The sequence below is a fragment of the Anarrhichthys ocellatus genome, unplaced genomic scaffold, assembly GCF_004355925.1.
Source record: "Anarrhichthys ocellatus isolate YVR2014 unplaced genomic scaffold, GSC_Weel_1.0 scaffold11, whole genome shotgun sequence".
NCBI classification, from domain to species: Eukaryota; Metazoa; Chordata; class Actinopteri; order Perciformes; family Anarhichadidae; genus Anarrhichthys; species Anarrhichthys ocellatus.
In genome coordinates, this window is record NW_022280041.1 from 3780477 (window position 1) to 3802499 (window position 22023).

Below are 22023 nucleotides of genomic sequence, written 5' to 3' on the forward strand. Positions count from 1 at the left end.
ACTGCACCGCAGTGCACAAGCAACCTGATTACACGGGACACTACAGTACCGTTGCTGAGGCAGCTTTAACCCTACAAGACTTCTACTGGTTTTAAGGAGCAACGAAGAGGGTTGAGTATGCCGGGACACCAAGTATACGCTGAATCACTCTGAAGAATCCTTGTTGTCAAGCAGCCTCCACTTTCTTCCTCCCTCACTCCATCTCCCACCCACCCACCCACTCACTCACTCACTCGCTCGCTCGCTGGCTCCTTCTCTCTACGGACGCCTTTCCACTTTCCTTTCATCTGCTCCTGGAGAAGCTCACTGAATCGTTCCAGCTGTTTGAAATTCTCTGGTGGAGGGCAAACGAGCAAAATCCTCAATATTTTCTTCCCCTTTTATCTCACTTTGACAGTTGCCGCTAAAGTTTGCTCGCCTCACCCGACTGTGGGACTTATTTGGCAGCGCAGAAGGCAAGCTCCCCCAAGCCATTTGTACAATATTTTGAGTTTTAGTTAACTATTTGACCTCTTCATGAGGACCTTTAATGAACTGAACTGTTTATTGATGACCTTTAGCCAACTATTTGTCCTTTACCTGTACTTCAACCAATTAGCCAACTCTTTTGAACAGTTTAGACTTCTCTGTATGCTTGTTTCTGACCTCAAAGTGAAGAGCAGAGCAGATGGGGATGGAGCCGGCTATGTGAGACCAACATACTGATGGCTCAAGTAACATCCATTTTGGGATAATGTCTAGATGGTCACCCGAGACTCGATGCCAGACGTCCTATGTCGACCGTAACAGCTTGAGGTCAATGCCTAACCTTAACCAACCTGCGGGAGTTTTGCAAAATCAAGGGCCGCCATCTAGACCTGCATTTTCTCAGACATCTTGATATTGTCCGATATTAGTGGACCTCAGATCCTGAGCTCTGGTTATTTCTTTCAGTCAAGATATTTAGATTTTGCTGCCAGCAGACTGATTCACGGACCGTCTTTTGGTCTGTGAAGGAAAACAAACGTAAAGTACGAGCAAATAACGCAAATTGTAGCAGAGATTAGCCTTAACATGGTCGGTCATCGCAAAACAACCATAACGAGATGCTAAAAAAAACAAAGACTAGCAGCTGGTGTGAGATGAAACTGTGAAAGAAATAAAGCTGTTCACCAGCTGGTGACGCCTCTGATGAGGAAATAACACTAAAACAAACCCCACATGATTCAGTCACCACTGGATTGATGATTAGATCAACACGTCGGCCTGGGAGATGTCCACTATCAGGAATTAATGGGAGGCCAGAACCGCCTGACGCGCATGTTAATTCATGCACTTACCGGTATATGATTCAGGAATTGTCAAAATCTTACTCAATCCCCTGCAGAGTTTGAGGAACTTCTTGAGCTGTGAATATTCTCAGTCTTCTTCATATATGTATTAACAAAGCACTCGTACTGAGTCTTAAACGCGTCTCATTGCAGTTACACAAACATCTGGAGTCACAGTTAATATTCTGGTATTGTTTTAAATATGTCCTGATAATTTAAACTCTGTGTGTGAGAGACACACACACTTAAAAGTAGCGTAAACGCTTTTATTCAGTGCATCTTGGTGTCGATGCCCTGCAGCTCCAGACTGGCGCTGTTTAGTGGGAGGCAACAAGAGGACGCTAGATAATTTGCCAATGTTAGCAGGGCAACATGAATAAGTGATGCATAATAATACGTTCATTATACATATGAATATATTCCAGCTGGTCCACTATAGATAACTGATTACATGTTAGAGAACACATGACCACTGATACAGAAACAAATGTACCCAAAAGAGACACAGAGAGAATTTAGAAATACATACAAATAAATTAAATGTAATATTTCTAAATACATATTTGATCTTATGTATAGAGGTTCAAAGTGAATTTATTCAAAGATAAAGTTTTGGGGGGAAACTGGCCTGTGTGGGGGTGTTTTGATCAGCGCTCTTCCGTGTGTAAAACCACAGCAGTCTCGCCTCAACGCTCAGGGCGAAGAGGTGAACTGTGTTTCTTTTAGTTTAGTGCTTCTGCAGAAGTCATTATTACTTATTATTACTAATGAAACTTCTGCTGCTACTTCTTTTAGTGCATCTATAACTGGTTGTAAACAGCTGTTCATAAAGCCTTTAACTGGTTGTATTGCTTTGTGAACACACCACTTTGGCAAATCTCTTTTTGGATCAGTCACTAAAAAATCCCTTCCTTTATTATCACAGTATTAAAGGAAGTCTGTGCCAGATAGTAACAGTAGTGGTGCCTAAAACTATTCCACATATTGTGTTTTTATGTTTCCTGTATCTAAACTCTGTGTAAACTCTGAGTTAAACCTCCTTTCCCACCCTAAGGGCAAGTAACTCCTCATCCCTCAACAACAGGCCGTATTCATGAGACGTCTTGATGCTGACATCATCCATCGCAACGAGGTCAAAGGGAGTTCCTTCCATTAGTCAGGGTTGCTGCTTCATGTGTGGGTCTTGAGAGAAAAATGATTAACCGTGAACTAGAGAGCCTTTTGGTGGAATAAGTGGTGGTAGAAAAACACCTCATGAATATGGCCTCAGATCTAACGCCACCATTTCATCAGAAACCACTTCAGGTTCCAGTGTGGCTTTGTGCTTCAGACCTGCGACCACAAGAGGGAGACAGACCTCACACACACACACACACACACACACACGCACACACACCCCCACACACACACACACACACACACACTTCTTCTCTCTTCCACATCTGAATCTGTGCCTAAATGTGGAAGAAGAGAGATCTCAGTAGTAAAGACTAAATAGCTTATTGCCTTGAGGAAGCAGATCAGTGATGTATTTCTTTAAATTTGGGGCAAAAAGATTTTTTCATTTGTTAGAGGGGCCAACCAAAGATGTATTAATTAATGTAATATCTATATATCTTGCATTAGAGACGGTATCTTCTGGCATCTTTGGCCTCATTACTTCTGAAGCACCAACATTCTCATTGAAATTCAGAAATCATAACTTTTAAAGTCAAGTCATTGTTTTCTCCTCTCACAGCAGCTTGTCGCTACATTCAAATTAGAAATCTGAATATACTTGAGTGCAAAATAACTCAGCTACAGTCATTTTTTATGTCATATGTTTTTAGAGGAATGTGGATGGATCTGCTGAAGCAGGTGGGTCTCCGGCAACAACAAAATACTAAAGCTTAGGATTGGTTTTCCACCAACAGCTAAACTTTTGGAGCTCATGTGGACCTGCAAAAAAACCAAGATGCAACATGACCGTGAGCAACGTGTGGATGGGGTGGGGGTGGGGATGCTGGGATAGATAGAAAAGGGGGGTCTGGAGCCCCGTGTTTCATAGTCTGTCCGTGTGCACTGCGGATCAATAATCATATCATGATATCACCAATATCTCAATGAAATGCGGGTGTGAAAAAGGCTCTTGAGAGGGCTGCTAAAAGAGAGGAAAGGAGTAAAAAACCAACCTGCTGCAGCTCGCACACTGTGGGAAACACGCCGAAGCCTGAAACGTCTGAGGAGCGGGGTCCTCTCTGGCCGCCCAGTCGCTGAAAAGGGTTCGAGAGGTCACGGCAGGAGAGTAAACAGTGGCATGATGACCTTTGGGGGGTGGGGGTCAGAGGTCACTCTCAAGATTATTAGAACAATATGTGGGGCTCTGTTCGTGTGGAGAATAACTGAGAAGCACATTCAGTATTTTTGGACATATTAGTTTGTAGTTTATTCATTAATAACCACGCTAGACATTGTGTCTCTGAGAGGTTAATGTCAATCCAACGTTTCGATCCAGAGTGAAATATCTTCACAGATTATTGGATGGGTTGACATGATATTTGGTCATTCAGCTCTATAAGAGAAATGCAAACAAAGAATGATAATGACTGTGCAACTAGAGTATGAACGAGTATTAAATACTCAAAGAGCTGCTAGTACACAAGGCTTCTGGACTCATTTACGCATGACTGTTGTGTAATTTATTTCTTGGGTGAAGAAGGAACATAAACGTTGGTGTAATTTGTTTTCATTTCTAATTCATGGTACATACTATGACTTTCTTTATTATGTGTTATTGGTAAATTGGTAGCTATAATTGTTTTCCCTTATTTGCTTTTCATCCTCGAAGATGAGATGTTTTTAAAACTTTGCCGTTTGTGTTCTCTTGGTTGTGACATTACCGACAGCACCTGAAGGCTGCACTGCCAGGAGTCAATCACAAAGTGAACACTGCGCATGCTCCCGGAGCATCTTCCCACTGCTCGGCATGGTGAGATCCGCTGCAGGGCCGGTGCTGACGCGCAGAAAACCATCTTTTCGACGCATTTTTGCAGAGCAAATGTCCGGGCTGTGCAGAGTATGTGATGACTTTTTAACTCTGCAGGTTATCACCTGACCTCCTCCTCCTCCTCCTCCTCCTCCCCCTCCCCCCCGGACACCTTAAGGAGGAGGGAGTGGTGGTGGATGCAGCCTTATCAATAGCAGGTTGCCTCAGAAGATCCGGTTCAAACTAGTTCTGCTCGGCTATGTATGCGACTGTGGCTCTGCTCGGTGCTCCACACTTCCACAAAGAACCACAAAATATGCTTTTAAATGTTTCAGACTTAATATTAAAACATGAACTCTTGTTTTCTTAATTACGCTGCCAATGACATATTTATTGCATAACACTGATGAAGGGATTTCACCATGTGGCAGTGCGTAATAACGAGGCTGCAGACGTTATTGGAAGAATTGTATTTGTTACCAATATGAACACATGGTCTAACCATTGCATCCTTATATGTATATTATTACCATCTTTGACTGGTGGTGAAACTATTGTCATTACCTGTAAATGTCAACAGTTGCCTCATCATTATATCGAAGCTGTCATTAATCATAGCTGCACTTTTGTTCATGAGACCTTAAATGTATGATAACAGTCGCGGTGAATTACAGGGAGTGTCGGGGGGGAACAACAAAGGGCCGGATGCAGCATCATATCGCCGCCACGGTCGCGCGTAAAAGCCGCTATATTGTCGTCGCTGGAGCTCAGTGAACGGTGCAGGTCGCCGAACAAATGGGCTAAATGTGGGGGGGCTTAAGATGCGCAGTAAAAGGCGAGATATAATCTCCATGTGGAGACTGCTGTGGGACGGCAGCAGGGTGACAAAGCGGAGGGAAGCCGCGGAGGAATCACTGCAGTGCAGCAGAGACTGTCAGTCAACACGCAGAGGAGGCTGGTGCGCCCCGCAGACATTAGCGCAACTACCAGCCGAATTTAACAAAACAAATGTCGTTTTATTGTCGATTCATATCAGGGTATGCATCTTGATGTATGGATCTTTTCCACCCACTCATTGTCTCAGTCTGCGCATCGATGGGACGCATCTCAAGGCAACAAAAAAATCAAACCTTAAATGTAATTATAAACCCACATTACAAGCTTCGATTATGATTATGAGCAGCGCGAGGACGTTTCCTAAGCTCTAGACGCCCCGCATCGCCCCCGCTTTACCATGCGCGCGCCTTTGTGCATGGGTCCGGGTATACCTCAAAAAACCGGTGGATCCTCCTCACTAGAAAGACACTATGGAGACAAACCTGTTTCAGAAACAACCACCCCACGCAAATCTCGCCATCACACCCCCTTCTCGTGGGGCTACACGTCCTCACAATGCACTATACTTCGCCGGGCACGCATCACGCCTGCTCAGATGCAGAGAGAGGGAGAGAGAGAGAGAGAGAGAGAGAGAGAGAGAGAGAGAGGGCGGCGGTGTCCGTCTCTCCCTCCTCCATCAGCATTTAACGGCGCACCGCGTCCACCAATCTGTGGAGTGAGAGGACCACCCCAACCCCTGAACCTGAATCCACCCAACCCTGCCTGCTTATAAATACGGCTTGAATCACGCCGGCAAGTCTTGGTCGTCAGAAACGCTCAGGGTTGCGGCAGAACATCCCCCTTTCGTCTTAACCCCCCCCTTTCATCGTTTCTCTGTTTTTTAAGACAATCTCACGCATCATCCATTTTCACTCCCACACTCTCCCCCACTTTTATTGTTTCTTCTTCCCCGAACTGTAGTGGTTTTTGCGGCCAGTTTGCATGCATTTTTCGTCTCCCAAAATGGTTTGCGAGACTAAAATTGTTGCGGACGAACACGATGCTATACCTGGGACCAAAAAAGAGTCGATGATGTGGAGCTCTCCTCCGTCCAGCGCGGCTATGAACGCAGCCGAGGCGAAGGATGTGAGGAAAGACGCGGTTTTTATCCGCGAGTTCGATTGCGGGGATCAGGAGGAGGTGCGGCGCATCTTTTACGAGGGTATAATGGAGAGGATACCCAATTCGGCGTTTAGGGCGATCAGGCAGCAGCCCAAGACCCAGTTTTTATATGCTCTTCTGACAGGTAAGTGCCCTCATCTTCTTGCATCGCGCATCCTACACCGGCTTATTTATTCCCATGTTATAGCTTTCACACCCACTTTTCCAACCCTGAAGAAAACGTCAACATAAGCCCGAACATGAATTATGTATCTACGAGTTGTTATAGGAGTCTCTGTTGCGCATTCATTTGATGGTTTGCATTCTAATGTGATTTATTTGAGCCACCAAAATAAAATTCAACGTGTCTCTGCACCATCCGGCCCTGTAGGCGACGCATAAATTAAGTTGAAATCCGTGACTTTGAACAATCTGACGGCGCACACCGGCATGTTGCTCATCTTGCAACAAAAGGCATGGCCAGCTCGCATGGTGCACGTGTATAACCGGCGGCCCCGCGCTGATGATGTGATGACATGCCGGTGTGCCGTGAATGAACGAGTGAATGAATGTGAGGATTGGCCCACTGCGCGCACGTACCCAAAAAGCACTCCCCTCCGCGCAACCCCTCCGCCTCTGCACCAGTCATGCACTGATATCGTTTGGCTTTTGTTGACGTTGTCCGGCGCAGATTATTAAAGCCACCGTGTAATCGTGACCGGTTGCCGTTACCGCACGTTGAAAATCTAACAAGCTCGAGATCTTTTGGCCGTTAAAAACAGCGGCTTACTGGGTTAATTTGGCGTTAATTAGGCCGCAAGACCCAAAACACGACAGTCATGCCTGTAACCCCCCCCCAACAAATGATATTCAATGAGTCTTAAGTCTCCATTGAGTCTCCATCTTCTACATTTCAGGCTGATGTTTCTCACGCGCTGGAGTAAACTAACGAGCCTACTGTGTTATTGCATGCACACGCAACAACACGCTATGCAGCATCCAGCCTGCTTGTGCGTGTGTGTTCCACTGTGCGCCCCCCAGCGTTACATCCCCCTAATGACACTAATGTCACTTAACGCTTTGATGAATTCTATTCTAACGTGTACTCTCTGGTGAAAGTTCCTACATGTTGTGTTCCTGCAGCTATACTAATGTGCCTTACTTCACAGTTTGTTTGTCACAGATTTTGTTTCACTTATTGATGCATTACAAATGTCATATTGCCTCTTTTTCATTTCTGTGTCTGTGTGGGTGTCAAATTCCGCCAAAATCAAACATGTGATTCTCTTTTCTGACAGGTTTCGTTTATTTTTCTTCCATTTCTCCATAGTAATGTGCTTTTTCGTGACCAAATCCGTCACGCTGACCTGTTGTGCGCCCCTCATTCTCATGGGCGCGCGCTTCTACTACAGCAGGACAGTTATCCACAGCTATCTGGACTGTGCCCTGCACACGGACATGGCTGACATAGAGGCTTATTACATGACACCCACAGGTAAGACGAGGGAGAGACGCGTCGCTGTTCTCCCCTGTAGTGTGACTAAAGAGATAAACTGTCTGGTTTGTCGGTCGGCAACGCTCCACCACCGGTGTTTACTTTAAAAGGGAATCACTGTAAAAACAAAGTTAGCGCTCGTAACTTTGCTGCAGCTCAAAAGATAAAAGACAACAAAACACCCGAATAACTATGTGACTTACAGCTACTTGAAACAGTAAAAGTAGCTGAGTCTGGAGCAGGCAAACCAGAGGCAACTCATCAAATATGCAGGTCCTCTCTCTGCTTTCCTTCTCCTCCACCCCGCCTCTTTCTCCTCTTCTTCCCCCACTTGCATCCTCTCTGAGCTCCACTTGGTCACGGGCAGGGAGGAGGAGGAGGAGGAGGGGTTGCATCGCAGGGCTATTGATCGCACAGAGGAAACTGCTGATACACTTTCTGCAGTACACTTGGTGTCGGCAAGGCTCATTTCCTCCACTGAAGCTTCTAATTGGAAAAAAAAATCAATCCACCTCTGGTGTCATCTCAAACTATTCGTTCTCTCCAGGAGGCGAGTTATGGGCGTGAGCGACTTCCGACCATAAAACCACACGACGCACTGCCCCGTAGCTTCTTGGACACATGTATCCCCTGTTAACCTAAACCACGTGGCCAATATAAAAAGCAGGTGTTATTTAAGCCACTCAATTCCTCCCCCCATTGTCTCTCTCGCTCTCTCTCTTTCTCTGACATTGTGCCCTCTGGCCTGGTAGTCCACTGGCCTACACAATTGCAATTTAGCATTCCCATTATTGCTGCATGGCCGAGATGGTTTAGAGGGGGTCAGGCACCACCGCTCCTGGACAATGCTAATGATTATATCCGTGCAAACTGAATGGGCCCCCGGGGGACCGACACCTGGGCACCGGCCTGCCGTCCCGATGGAGAGGCATCGCTCACGTCACCGTCATTTATCGTGGTGTGTGATGAGTGCACTGTGTACACGTAGGAGTGCGAGGCCCTGAAACATTTCCTCCATCAGCTTCGTATTTCATGAGGTGGGGGGTCCCACATGAACACACGGTTTTCTACCCAAAAATAGAACCGTTTTGGTTATTTTTTCATTTGAGATTGCTGTTTTTCCTCCGCGCTTTTCTCAAATGTAAACGTTGCAAACTACGTCAAAAGTGCTGACAGTGTTTACCTGAGGGGGAACCGGAGGGTGGGCGCTACACGCTTGTGCATCGACGCTGTGATGGCAGGTCACACACACTTTGTAATCATATATATTTAAAGTAGAGAGAAAAACGTATTTGAAACCAAAGCTTTCAGAGCCTTTAAGCTTGTCAGAGGAAAACACAACTAAGGGGTCTTTAAAATGAAGCAGGAAATCCTCCTGTCATCTTTTAGCTTGCTAGCAGTAGAAAAAGAGAAAAGGCTGATTCATAGGAAACAGCTGAGCATGGGTATGACAATCAGTCTCATATCGTACCGTCTAGCATCAGATATAAAAGGCTACTCTGGGTATCGGCTTTGTAAACAAGCTTCCATTACAACAAGTAGCTAAGTTAGCTAATCAGCTAGCACGGACCGTCTATTTAAAGGTGTGTGTGTGTGTGAGGGTATGACAGGGAACATCTGGGAGTTTGTGTATGAAAAAGTTTCTGCGAGGAAGCAAAATAAGGACTTTGTGTAGGGTGTGAATGTGTGTGGGGCATTGTTTTTTAATCAGTGTTTAATAACCGAGATGTCTTGGTGTGGTGGATGATCAATAATATTACAGAATATAAATATTGCACAGCTGCAACCCTGCAGTTAATCAACTGGAAGGAGAAACGCTACTTTAAATGCAGAGAAGAAGAGAGATTTATAGACAGGGAGGGAAAGAGGATGCTTGTGTAGCCGCTCTTTACACGTTTGACGGTTAAACAAAATGTGAATTGAATAAGCGTTAGTTTAATAAGTGGACACTGACCACAGACTGCTTTGGTAACAGAAGAGGTCCAACTGAGCTGACTGGAGCCACGTATCCTTGCACACATGGAACGACTGCACCGATCAATACTCTTATCTCCTCCTCTGTGTGTGTGTGTGTGTGTTGTGATCACTCACTCTGCTGCCACTTACAACCAGCTGTCACCCCTTTCATTTGCCACATTATAAAGTGTGTGTGTGTGTGTGTGTGCGCGTGTAGGCAGAGAGGCTGTAAGGCAAACTGAACAAACAATGGCTGGAAGTATAAATGTACATGGCTGTTGAAGAAAAGATAAAGCTTGTGTCTTTAACAAAAACAGGCGCTGCAATGATTTAATTGATTCATATTGAATTTAACTTTCAAAGCTCAGTTTCAAACTACTAACTGCTAAAAGTCCAGTATTCAAATTCAACAGTCCAATAAGTGTTCGACGAATTCAAACTGATGCAATTAAAACACATCTGCTGGCACGAACCTCTTTGTACACTCTGACTCCTCCTCCTTTCCATCCATCTTTTCGCTGTCCTTCCTTGGTGGAGATGAACCAACGATGACTCAGTCAGGCAGTCGATATGTCCTCCAACAACTACAGCGCATTGGCTGAAAGAAACCGTAAATACAGATTAAATACTTTTCAACTGAAGGGCTGTTTTCTTATTTAGGAAACTAAAGCAAAAAGACGTATTTTATCTGTGAGCCTCTGACCACACATGTACACATTTATTTATCCATATAGATATGTTATCAGACAAACATGAAGATCTCATTTTATTACACTAAATGTCACAATTTCGGCTGATCAGCCTGTGCGAACTGTGGTAAACAAAGCCAAATCAGATGCTGGTCTTTGGCTTTGTGCCAAGCTCGACTCCCATCTGGAGGATTGGAGTCAGCGGTCCTGATAAAACATGATTTAGGGTTTTTAATCTGAAGAAGCTCGGGGCGGACGGGCGAGCTGACTTTGTAGACGTGTGGGGCTACAGAAGCTCACGTTGTTCTCTCACTAAGAAGCTGAAATATTGAAGTCTGCCTCTGGTTCAGACACTTTCCAGGCAACAGAAACAAACTCCAGCTTTGTGAACGCGATCGCTTACGGCACCTTTTACGCTCGTGTTCATCTGCACCAGCGGCTTTCTCATTGTGTCACGAGGCCTGGTTCATGTCAGCGCTCATTGCATCAAACCGTGTTCACAGGGCTCCGCTCGCTCCTCCCATAGGAAGTGAATGTCGGGGTAACAGCCACCATTACCAAAACCCTCAATCACTTAAGCCCATAAGGGCCTGAGGCATTTAAAAACAGCTAAGGAGGAGGTCTCCCCTCATGTTCACACCTCCCTCCCTCACACTCTTCACTTGCTCAGTCACCATAGGTCACTCTGAAGCAGCTTAGTGCCTAAAAAGTGAATGTAATTTAATGAGGGCGACACCAGACTCTGAGACAAATCCTCCCCGGATTTGATACCCACTCAGTAATACTGTCTGTTTAATGAGGCGCCGCGACCACTGCAGGGTCTCATCAACGCAGGCGACATTATCAAACCTGCCGGCCAGTCTCATGGTGTGTGTGTGTGGGTGTGTGTGTGTGGGTGGAATGAGTTTGCGCTCGCTCTGTTCCAGGGGAGCGAGCAGCTTCCTCCACCGGTACCTGCTGTGCTTATTTTAGAACGACAGAGAGAGGCAGACAGAGAGAGAGAGAGAATGAGGGGAGAGAGAGAGAGACAGAGAGAGAGATTGAAATGTGTGGAGGGAGGGAGGATGAGTGTCAGATAGAAAACGAGGGCATATACAGTATATATATATATATATATATTTTCGTGTGTGTGTGTGATAAAGAAAGAGACAAACAGTTTGCAGGTTAGCACACACACAAAGGGATTTCCTGACTCCTCAACACCTCATATTAATAAGGCATCCTTCTTTCCTTTCCTATCCCTCCCTCCCTCCTGTTTGAGCCACAGCCCTTTCTTTCTCTCTCCCACCTGTATCGCTGCTCCTCGTCCTCCTGTTACTCCTCTTCCTCTCCATTTCTCATCTACGCTGAGGGTGCTGCAGTGGCCAACTGGGTTTCATTCGTTCATTCATCAGTGGCAGCAAACAATCACACTACTAATGTTTTACGCTGTAGTCACAAAGGTTAAATTAACACAGATATTATTGTACACACACAAACTATTTCATTCACAGAAAACTACAATTAAGGGCTGAAACTATCAGTCAATTAGACTCCATCAGAAAACCCTTTATCAGCTTTGATAATAATCAATTAGAGGATCGTTTGACATTTGGGAAATATGCTTATTCTTTTTCTGGCGTAGAGTTGGAGATGAGAAGCTCGACACATCTGTTGTGTTTGCAGTCAGTTAGCTTTAGCTTAGCATCAAGACTGGAAACGGGAGGAAACTATCCGTGTTGTCTTTTACGTCACTGGTTGAGTCGGCTGTTCCCAGTCTGTACATGCTGAGGAACTGGAGAACTCACCAGTCCATCACTTTAGCGGTCCGCTGCCAGAACACGAACACGTTTGCCTCTCTCGTCTATTCAGCGTTTTGGACGAAGTGGAGCCGATCATTAATAATGCATCGCAGTGTCACATCCCTCCGCCTTTGTTTTCTCGTTCTGCTTAAATCAATAACGTAACAAAGACACCCGTCAGAAAGAGCAGATGACGCGTCAACGGGCAGCGTCATTAATTGCGGCATTGTGCATTTTCTCACTACCGTGACGGACCAATCAGCGAGCCGGATTACTTGTGTGTGTCCTCTATGGATTAGACACGATTCCTGCAGTTCAAGCGAAAACCTGCTCGGTCTTGATTTACACAGGGAATCTGGACGTAATAGGTTAGAGTCACATTTTGCATGTTGGTGTTGAGGCCCAGCCTGATTGATGGCCTGAAAGGGGGGGGGGGGGGGGGGGGGAGGGGGGGGGAGAGGGGGGGTAGCAGCCATGTGAACAATGGCATGCACACAGTAAAGTGTAGCATGTGTGTAAAGTGTGGACATGCTTGCATACAAAACAAGCGAACGTGCGTGGATGCGTTGATGGGCAGGAAGGCAGTAAAACCAGTAAAGGGTCAGATGAGTTCCTCCCAGCTAATGGAAGCATAACAGCGCACCGTGCACACGCTGTACAAGTTAAGTGTGACGGCACACAGGCCAATGCATCGATGCTTCAGCTTGAAGGTCAAGTTGCTGGTAAAGGCTTCTTCTACTGTAAACGCTTTGATACACATGAATTATTCATTCTGCTACTTGTCTGCGTGCACGTCTGCACGGTGACGGTCACCTCCCTCCTCTCACCCTCATTCGTCCGTGACGGAGGAAGAAAACCGCTGATGCGCGGGTTACGCATGACGGGCTAATCCATACTCCCAGCATGCATTCTGACCTGAGGAGGAGGGGTGTGTCCGTGTGTGTGTTTGTATGGGAGGGAACAAGGCACGGTCCATGTGATGCATAGGACCAAGGCCGAAAAAAGATCTGGATTGATGCTTTTCTCTTGTAGTAGATCCGTTTTTTTTTACTCCTTACTTCTATTTAGTGAATCAAGACCCAAATATGTGGTCAAAAGTGATCTCTGGGATAGAAAATCAAGCTTTACTCGTCTGATGTTGCACCACATGTGTACTAGGTGGAAATATCAACACTAGCACCAATGCCTAGTCGCCATGTAACGCCTGGCAGGGTCAGATTATTCATGCAGTGATGCAACAGCTTTTGACTCAGAGCCACAACTGAAACAAATCACCGGGGCACTTCATGCGCCCCGCAACGACGACATATAAAATGACCCTAAATTGACTGAATTATTAAAAACACACACCCAAGAGACGCAAAACACAAGAGGATAGATTGAAGCCAGTTATGAGCTTTTGTCGGGGCTTAAACCCACAGACGGCCCAGTGAGGCGGCGTCTAGACTGAACGCTTATCGAATGAATTATCCCTCTAGGTTTCATCTGAAGGAATAGAGAATAATCTTATTAGACACCATAAAAACTATTCCTGTGTGTGTGTGTGTGCGCTCCTGTTTGTGAGCACGGGTGCGATTTAGGGAAGACATATTAACATCCCTGGGAAGTAGAAATGAGATCCGTCGCATTAAGAATAATCAGAGCTGCTCTTCTCTCTCCGCTTTGATGTATTTCTCGTCTTGAGATCATCTGTATCCTTCAGGTCCCCTCCCCCCTCTGTAATAATGCTAGATTTTCTGTCCCCCCCCCCCCTCGTGTTAGTATGGCCAAGCAGCAATAATGGATCCTTTCAGGAGGCTCATCGCTATTACTGTTAACACAGATCCCTCTCCTCCCTCTGCTCACTCAGAACAGATGAATGACTTCTTCTTCTTCTTCACTGTCCCTCTTTCTCTGACTGAGTAAGCTCATTCATGGCTCTTTCCCAGCCTCAGTAACACACACCAGAACATGAGCGGCGCATTGTGTATACGTTAGTATATTAAAGCTCTACTCTTTAGCGAGGAGCTGCTGCGCTGGAGCAACAGGAGGGTCGCTGACTTGCTCGAGAAGCACAACAGGGACATGTTTTAGGAAACAGTGTTGTATTCATTCGCTCTCTCTAAGGACGAAGCGGTGTCTCCCTCATGACTTGTAGGAATAGTACTAGGAATGAGATAGAGGTAGATAGTATGAAGAAAGATATAAAAGTCAAAGTTTGTCAAAGTTTTTTCTTTTTCTTACACTTTTATCTTAATATTCTCTTCACTTGGCAACTCTCCTTTTCCCCCCGAAAAAGATAAAAAAGGCACAATACAGCCTCATCTTCCCACTCTGTTATCTGTGAGGACGTAGCACAGCGGCGCTTTGAGCTAACGGCTAACACCAGCATGCTAACTTACTCAAAGTGACATAAAAATGTAGATATTGAGCAAATATCATGTTTACCAGGGTCACCGTCTTAGTTTAATAGTCGCTGATAAACACTAAACTCAAAGTACAGCTGAGGCTGATGGGAATCACGTTGGGTTTGCAGGTTTTTGATCATAAAAGTTGAAATTCAGAACTGAGGATGAATCTGTATGGAAAGTAATAATATCTTTTAGTTTGTGTATCGTGGCAATCCAATACAATCGCTGATGAGACTTTTCACAATGTCAACCCGCTGGTGTCACTAGAGGAAAAGAAATCCGGGGATCACTGAAGACATTTAGATTCATCCTCTGGACAACAGGAATGAAATCCAGCTTATAATCGGTCTGAATGACATTTCCATCCCCAGAGCAGTGCCGCTAGCGTGGCTAAAAAGCTTTAATTAATCCATTCCATATTCCAGAGTATCGCACACAGCTTCACTGAGACGGTTCGGAGTTAAGGGCCTTGCCCGAAAAAAGGAAGGAGTGAGAGTGAGTGAGAACAATTTTCCAAGTCAGCCTTTTTGGATCAAACCTTACCGTTTCAGATCTGTAGACTTGATGAGAGTCAAGAACCTCTTAATCTCATATAAACTGTCTCGTGGAGCCTCCTCCTCCTAACTTTCTCTCCCTTTAGTTCCTTCCATTTCTCCACTGCTTAGAGGTCAATAAACTTACTGCTTAGCTTTCACAGGAAAAGTCAGAGGGTCAAGGGGAGATGTAATATCTCCCTGCACCTCATTGTCCCGTGTGGTCAGAGTGTTTTCTGAGACACACAGCGTTCAGTAACACACAGTCTGACAGGCGGAGGGGTGGTTGGTGTGCGTGCTTTCCTCTGCTGTCCTAGTTCCTGGCACAGGCTCAGTTCAGACAGATGGTCAGGAGGGCTTTATGGAAACGTATTCCCCCCCCTCCGAGTCCAACACACACACACACACAGAACCATAATAATGCCGGCAGAGTGCTACAGGAGTTGACACTGTAGCTTTAGCATCTGCCTATAATAAAACATTATTCCTTCGTATTAGCGAGGGCCGCGTTACACCACTTAAATCTGAGTCGTACAGAGAATCTCTTAAACAATCATCCATCAAAGCTCCACATAATCAACTTCACACTGTCAGAGAGCAGCCCCCAAAGAGCAGCGAGAGACGGCTAACTGAAGGGGTTTTATCATGTAATGTTAGTAAACTCGATGCTCTTACGTGTTGATTATTCAGGATGTTTAACACTTCCAAGGAGCTCTGAATCTTCCCCACATAATTCAAAATCTCAGCTCCCCGATGGGATTAGTGAACAGCGGTTGGCAGACAGTCTCCTGGTGATGCAATCCCCCCCCCGCATCTAGCTATGAGGGTGGGCAGCACTCGGGGTTCTCCTGTTGACGCGGCAGCCTACATGAACAGTTGTTTGATTCAGCAACAGAAGCCTCCAGGCGTGAGCTTAACGCGGACCTGCAGGGGCATCAGATCCCTCCGAACACACGGGACTCCAGCAGAGGCATCGTGTCGACGTCACCGCCCCTGTGAGGGTGTGTGTGTGTTCTTCACGTCGTGGGTGTGTACGAGTGGGAGATTCAGCAGAGATAGAGGAGAGAGGAGGCAAGGAAAGAGAGAGGAAGGAGGACAGGGAGAGAGATTTAGGATTGAGAGCTCATGGACAGACAGGTTTGTGTTTTTACTGTTCGCAGGTCAGTCGCTGCCAGTCAGGGAGATTTATCTGTAACAAACAGATGGCATTTTAGTACAAAACCATGTAACCACTGCCAACACATGCCATAAATACTGCTGACATTGATGGAGAGGCGGTTTGAGCATGGTTACATAATTAAAAAAAACAGTTGAGAGGGTCATTTTCCTTGAAAGATTACGATCGGTACAGGAAATGAAGGAAGCGCATGCACCTAAGCATTATGTTCCTTTTATAAACTGCCTGATTAAGATTCAAAGAACAGGTTTCAGAAGAAACATGCGGGTCAGGTTTTTGACACCCGGTGAACGAGTGATTCTTCCAGCACAACGGACTGTGAATTAAAGAATTCAAATGTGTTTGACAAAAGGAATACACGCGCTTTAAGTAAATAAGAGAAATCTAGACTTACACACCGTAACTGCTGAAAACGCCACTCAAAAGCAAAAATAATTCACAAGCATAATCACTGTGTCATGAAGAGCTTAGAACCTGCAGCACAACTATAGATCGATACTAAAAACGGGCTGATATTGGAGCTCTTAGCGGTACTCTGATGGAGGAGCATTGTCTGCTGACATTTTTATCTGCATTGGTCTAACCTTTGTCTGTGTGTGTGTGTGTGTGTGTGACCAGTGTCTGATACATCAACTCTGGGACACAACAAGTCCCTACGAGCTGCTGTATAAATGACAAAAGTTATTTTTCTAATCCAACAACACCTCTGCTCCACTACTCCATGAGCCCTAAGTGACGCTCTGTCGTGTCTTAATCAGCAGCGAGTGTCTGATGCCATTAAGCACCAGTCAGACACTGGTCTATGTCCTCCTCATTCATCTACTCCCTGCATCTCTTCTTCTACTCTCTCCCCTCTCGCCGTTATGACACGATGCAACATGCTGCTAATGGAAACACAAGACGTTCATTTTGAGTTTCTGGTCATTCAGCCACTGTTGTCGTTTCATCCATCATGATGCATATTTTGTTGAATAACCCGAGTGTGACCCCGTTATGTAAGAGCATGAATTTCTCTCCAGCAAGTAACAAATGTTTCACTATAGATAATCAGTGTAACCTTTAACACCTCTACATATAGTTCATTCATCTCAACAAGACTGAACCAGTGTAGTGCTGAAACTACTCAACAAACTTTACCTTCAGAAGTTAAAGGAATAGTCTGACATTTTGGGAAATATGCCGATTCACTTTCTGGCCTTTTACTTTATGGTAGAAATGTAACTACCGCCAACAGCAGGTCCGGTTAGCTTAGCATAAAGCCTGGGGGAATCCATCTAAAAGCACCTCTAATGCTACGTTCACACCACGAGCAACAGATTGCTTCACTGCGTCATTGGAAAGCTGAAAAAGTTGATTGCCCGATTGTGTTGCCATAGGGCAGATTCAGGCTATGTTTCCAGTCTTTGTGCTAAGCTAAGCTTCATATTTGCACTATGCCTTTAAGTGATGTAAACTAACCCTAATTTAATCAAAGGTATTGTGTCTTGTTTCTGCCAGGCTCCTGTTTCTGGGTGGCGGTGTTGGACGGACGCGTGGTGGGGATCGTGGCGGCTCAGGGCCACGAGGACGACAACACGGTGGAGCTGCAGCGCATGTCGGTGGACTCTCGATACCGCGGCAAGGGCATCGCGAAGGCACTGGGCCGGCGCGTTCTGGAGTTCGCCGTGCGCAACAACTACGCCGCCGTGGTCCTCGGCACGACGGCCGTCAAGTTGGCCGCCCACAAGCTGTACGAGTCGCTGGGCTTCCGCCTAACGGGCCAGAGCGAGGACTACAGGCTCCCCGGGATGAGCCGCTCGCCGCTGGAGAGGCTCTTCTTCCAGATCCGCTACAGCCGCTACCGCCTGCAGCTCCGTGAGGAGTGAGAGTTTACAGGGAGAGGGAGAGAGAGATGGAGAGAGATGGAGAAAGAGAGGGACAGAGAGAGAGAGAGAGAGAGAACGACCCTCCTTCACCCGAGCGCCCCGACTGCATCCTCTCCTCTGACGGCTTTTATTTATTTCATGTCATTAGAGATACCTTTGAGTACTACTTAACACTTCTACTACTTCATCTTTAAAGTCACTAACGTTTTCATCACTACTAGGCTTTTGTTGCTGTTGTTTTTGTATTATACTTTCACATTTTAAATAAGAGTTTGTTTCTTTCCCTCTATTTTATTAAGCTATTTTTTTGTACCTCTACCCCTCCCTTTTAATTATGGGAGGAAAAACAAGTCTTTCACAGAAGACATCTGACTGGCACCCCAACTGGGGACCCTCCCTGCCCCTTTTCGGTTTAAAGATCATGTGACTGATCAATACTCCCCTTCATTACTACTCCACAATGCCCTCTTTACCCCTCCCCCATTACCTCCAGCACTCCCTTCCCTCCCCACATTCAACATCCCCAGCAGCAGACGTGCGTGGCGCTGCGGAGTGCACTGAGACATTTGCATTCTGTGCCATTGGGAGGACGGGACGGAGCGATGGATGGGGTTGGGAGGGGCAATTACGGCTTCCTGGAGAGCAAAACACACAAAAAGAAAAAGTGGTGGTGGGGTGGTAAGCTTGTGGTACACACTTTCTTTTACAAAAGCTCTTCAATGTGACATTTTGTGTGTGCATTTGTGGACAGAGCGTGGTCACGCACACACAAACCGAGTCATTCGGCTTTTAGCCCGTCTCTCAAAGACGCCATATTGAAGCACAGAGTGTGTTACTGACCCCCGTAGTGAGAGAGGAGGAGGACAGGATGGCCACAGGAATACGCGCTGTGTATTCCTGGTACCTAGACGGACACGGATCAGCGCAGTGCATCTTCCTCACATCCCCTCCTCTTCACTCTCTCCTCACCGGTGATTCGATTGGATCTCTCCTTCCTTTCTATTGTTTCTTTTCTTTTTTTTAATCACTGCTTTTCTCACTGGAGCTGTGGAGAGGGTCTCTGATTGGTTGAGGTTGACAGGAGGGTGGAGCTTTCTCGCTGACAGATCCCATGATACAATACAGCTGCATGTCCGAGCTTGTGCGTGTGTGTGTGATTGTTGAGAGTATGTGATGTGTGTGATGAGGCCATGGTCAGACATTACAGACCATATGCCTCAACCGTGTGTGATGAATTATATTTTGCGTGGACAGACACGCACCGTTTCTTGCTATGAGTCAAGTATTATCTAAGTAACTTTCTATGTGTACTTATAAATTGTTTACGGATTGAAGAAATATACAGTCTAACATTTTGAGTTTAGTAGTTGACTGGTAATTAGTAATTTTACACATGTTACCACATTGTAATATGCAAATTCTACTGTCAAAACGACAACAATTACAAAATAGCTGCAGACTACACTCCACGTACGTAATCCAGGTTATTTGGGGAACAACTTGGGTAAAACATGACTACTAGCAATACTTGCAGACCTGCAGAACATAACTGAGCACAAACAGCAAATAATAACCAATATATTGGCATTAGTATTCCCCCCCTTCCCCATGTATTTATATTGTGTATACAGCCGAAAACTCCTGTAGCAAACCCACACTCCATCTCTCTCCATCTCCATCCTGTGACCGTACAACCAGCAGTAGATTCAGCCATCCACCACTCTGAGCCTAAGTTATGTCATCGTACCATTTGTAAAAAGTAAATTATAAAGCGAAATATAACAAAAAAAATCACATAAGATTAAAAAAAACAAAGAAAAAAATTTAATACAAAGTGTAATCGTCATGAAGTTAGCAATGACCCTCCTTGTCTTGCCACCCTCCCCCCCCACAAACTCTCCCGACTTCCCCATTCATGAATCTGTCTGCAACCCTGGGCTCGACCCCACAGCTTCCATCTGAACCCTCCACTGACCTTTCCCCTTTCCCCCAGCCCGCCCCCCCCCCCCCCCCCCCCAATCTCTGCATGCGCCACAGAGCCTTGCTGCACTGCTTTTATTATTCCATTTGAAGCTTGTTGGACCAGCCCTGGAACTCCGCCCCCTCCCTTACTCTGATGTCATCTAGGCAGTGTGACTGCTCCGCGAGAGGGGCCGGGTGCCAGGGTGATGCATGGTTGAGTTAGTATGGATGCAGAAGACGCAGAAAGTGAGAGAGAAAGTGAGTGTGTGTGTGCAGATACACTCACCAACTGCAGCACTGTCTGGATGACATCACGCCTGCCAGCCAACCAACTGTAGAATGCAAAAAGCAATGCAAGTGTGGCATGCCTCTGTATCCGGTGTGTGTACGGTGCCTGCCCTGGAAAAATGTAGGAAAAAAACAACTAATTTATATATATGTATATATATATACAATATATATATATATAAAGAAAATAAGCTTCTTTTTAAATTAACATGTAAAATAAATGTGTTTCTTTGTTTGGAAAAAAACTAAAATTGTATCATTTGCATGAAATGTGTCTTTGAATGCAAAAAAAAAAAACGTTTAGGGAAGAAACTACTAGCACATGGCATACAGTGGAACCACAGACTTTGTTTTGTTTTAAATGATCTTAATTCTCTAAGGAGTGAAATCCACAAGCCAGTGCTCATGAATCCCGTTCTAAGAGCCTTGCGAAATTTGAGAGCGGCTGTTGATATTCAGATTTAAGAAAAAGTTAGTTTCCTTCCTTGATCTCAGTGGGAGTGAGTGTGAGCATCAGACGGCTTCTGTTAAGACTTTGCAGGACTAAGATCATCGACGGGCATTAGAGGAATGATGAAAGAGATAAACACGTATTCCCATGCCGTACATAGTGCAAACATCTTTCATCCACCATGGCCAAGTTTATCTTATGCAGATGAAGCCAACACAGGTGGCAAGATAGTGTGATGCAAGACACAAATGCACTGAAAGCATCGAACAGTACTTGTTTGATGAGGTGTTTTCTTGTGGGGGATGCCTCACACCACTTTGATGCATCTTGCTTTGAACATTGGTTGTAGCTAGAGAGTGAAAAGAGGATAAGACGGCGTTTTGTGACAGCTCTGGAGCAACTGCTGGCCCTCATACAGTACTTACAAACCTCCTAGTAAAAAATGAGGTAACAGGATACAACAGGCAGCCAAAATAAACATGAATACTACAGATTTATTTTCTAATAGCACAGTTGTGAAATGTAGGCGTCAGTGGAGCCGAGGCCGTAGAAACACCACAGCAGGGACACATCTGGAGCGTCATATTAACTTATCGCTTCCAGTGTGTTCAGGTCCCTCCCCCCTTCTTTAGAAGACGCGGGCGTGGTCTGAGGGTTGAGAGTGAGCGGTGCGATTCGCCGAGGTGGTTTGTAAAATAAAAGCGTGCTCTGGATTTTGTGGGAGAATGTGAAGTCTGTCGATTCTGAGCCATTTCTGCCAATCTCAAATTATTATCCACACCGATACACATTCTGAACAAAGGTAACATCCTTTAAACGCCTTCGCTAAGGCCTTATGCACTGAAATCAAACGCTGGAGTTCAAATATGTTGTGGACTGCATTGAGGTAGTTAAGGGGTGATTCTGAATTGTAACGCTGAAGTGCACTGACTATAATGCATTTATTTTAGTCCGAGCAACATCTGTCTTCTACTTCATGTGAATGCTAACGCCCTGTGAAGTCTCACCTCCCATTTAAAACTGGTAACACATAGTTAATGTTGGAATGTAGTAATTAAAAACTGTATGCAACTTCTACCAGAGTGTACATTTAGTTACAAACCATTCCTCTGCTGATGTACAATCCAAAAACAACCTCACACTTTTTTTTTTTTGTTATTTGGTTTTCTGTGATTTGTTTGGGT

General features: G+C 45.4%; 1 protein-coding gene across 2 annotated transcripts; it reads left to right on the forward strand.

The window, feature by feature from the left end:
- The first annotated feature begins 5829 nt into the window (after positions 1-5829).
- nat8l (N-acetyltransferase 8-like) lies at positions 5830-19768 on the forward strand. Of its 2 annotated transcripts, XM_031851263.1 has the most exons (3): positions 5839-6397; positions 7583-7747; positions 17771-19768. In XM_031851263.1, exons 1-3 carry the CDS (start codon positions 6094-6096, stop codon positions 18136-18138), a joined length of 837 nt encoding a protein of 278 aa, XP_031707123.1. In that variant the 5' UTR covers positions 5839-6093; the 3' UTR covers positions 18139-19768. The 2 variants fall into 2 exon arrangements, with proteins under 2 accessions (XP_031707124.1, XP_031707123.1); XM_031851264.1 differs by lacking the exon at positions 7583-7747 and having other exon boundaries at positions 5830-6397.
- Positions 19769-22023: the final 2255 nt, after the last annotated feature.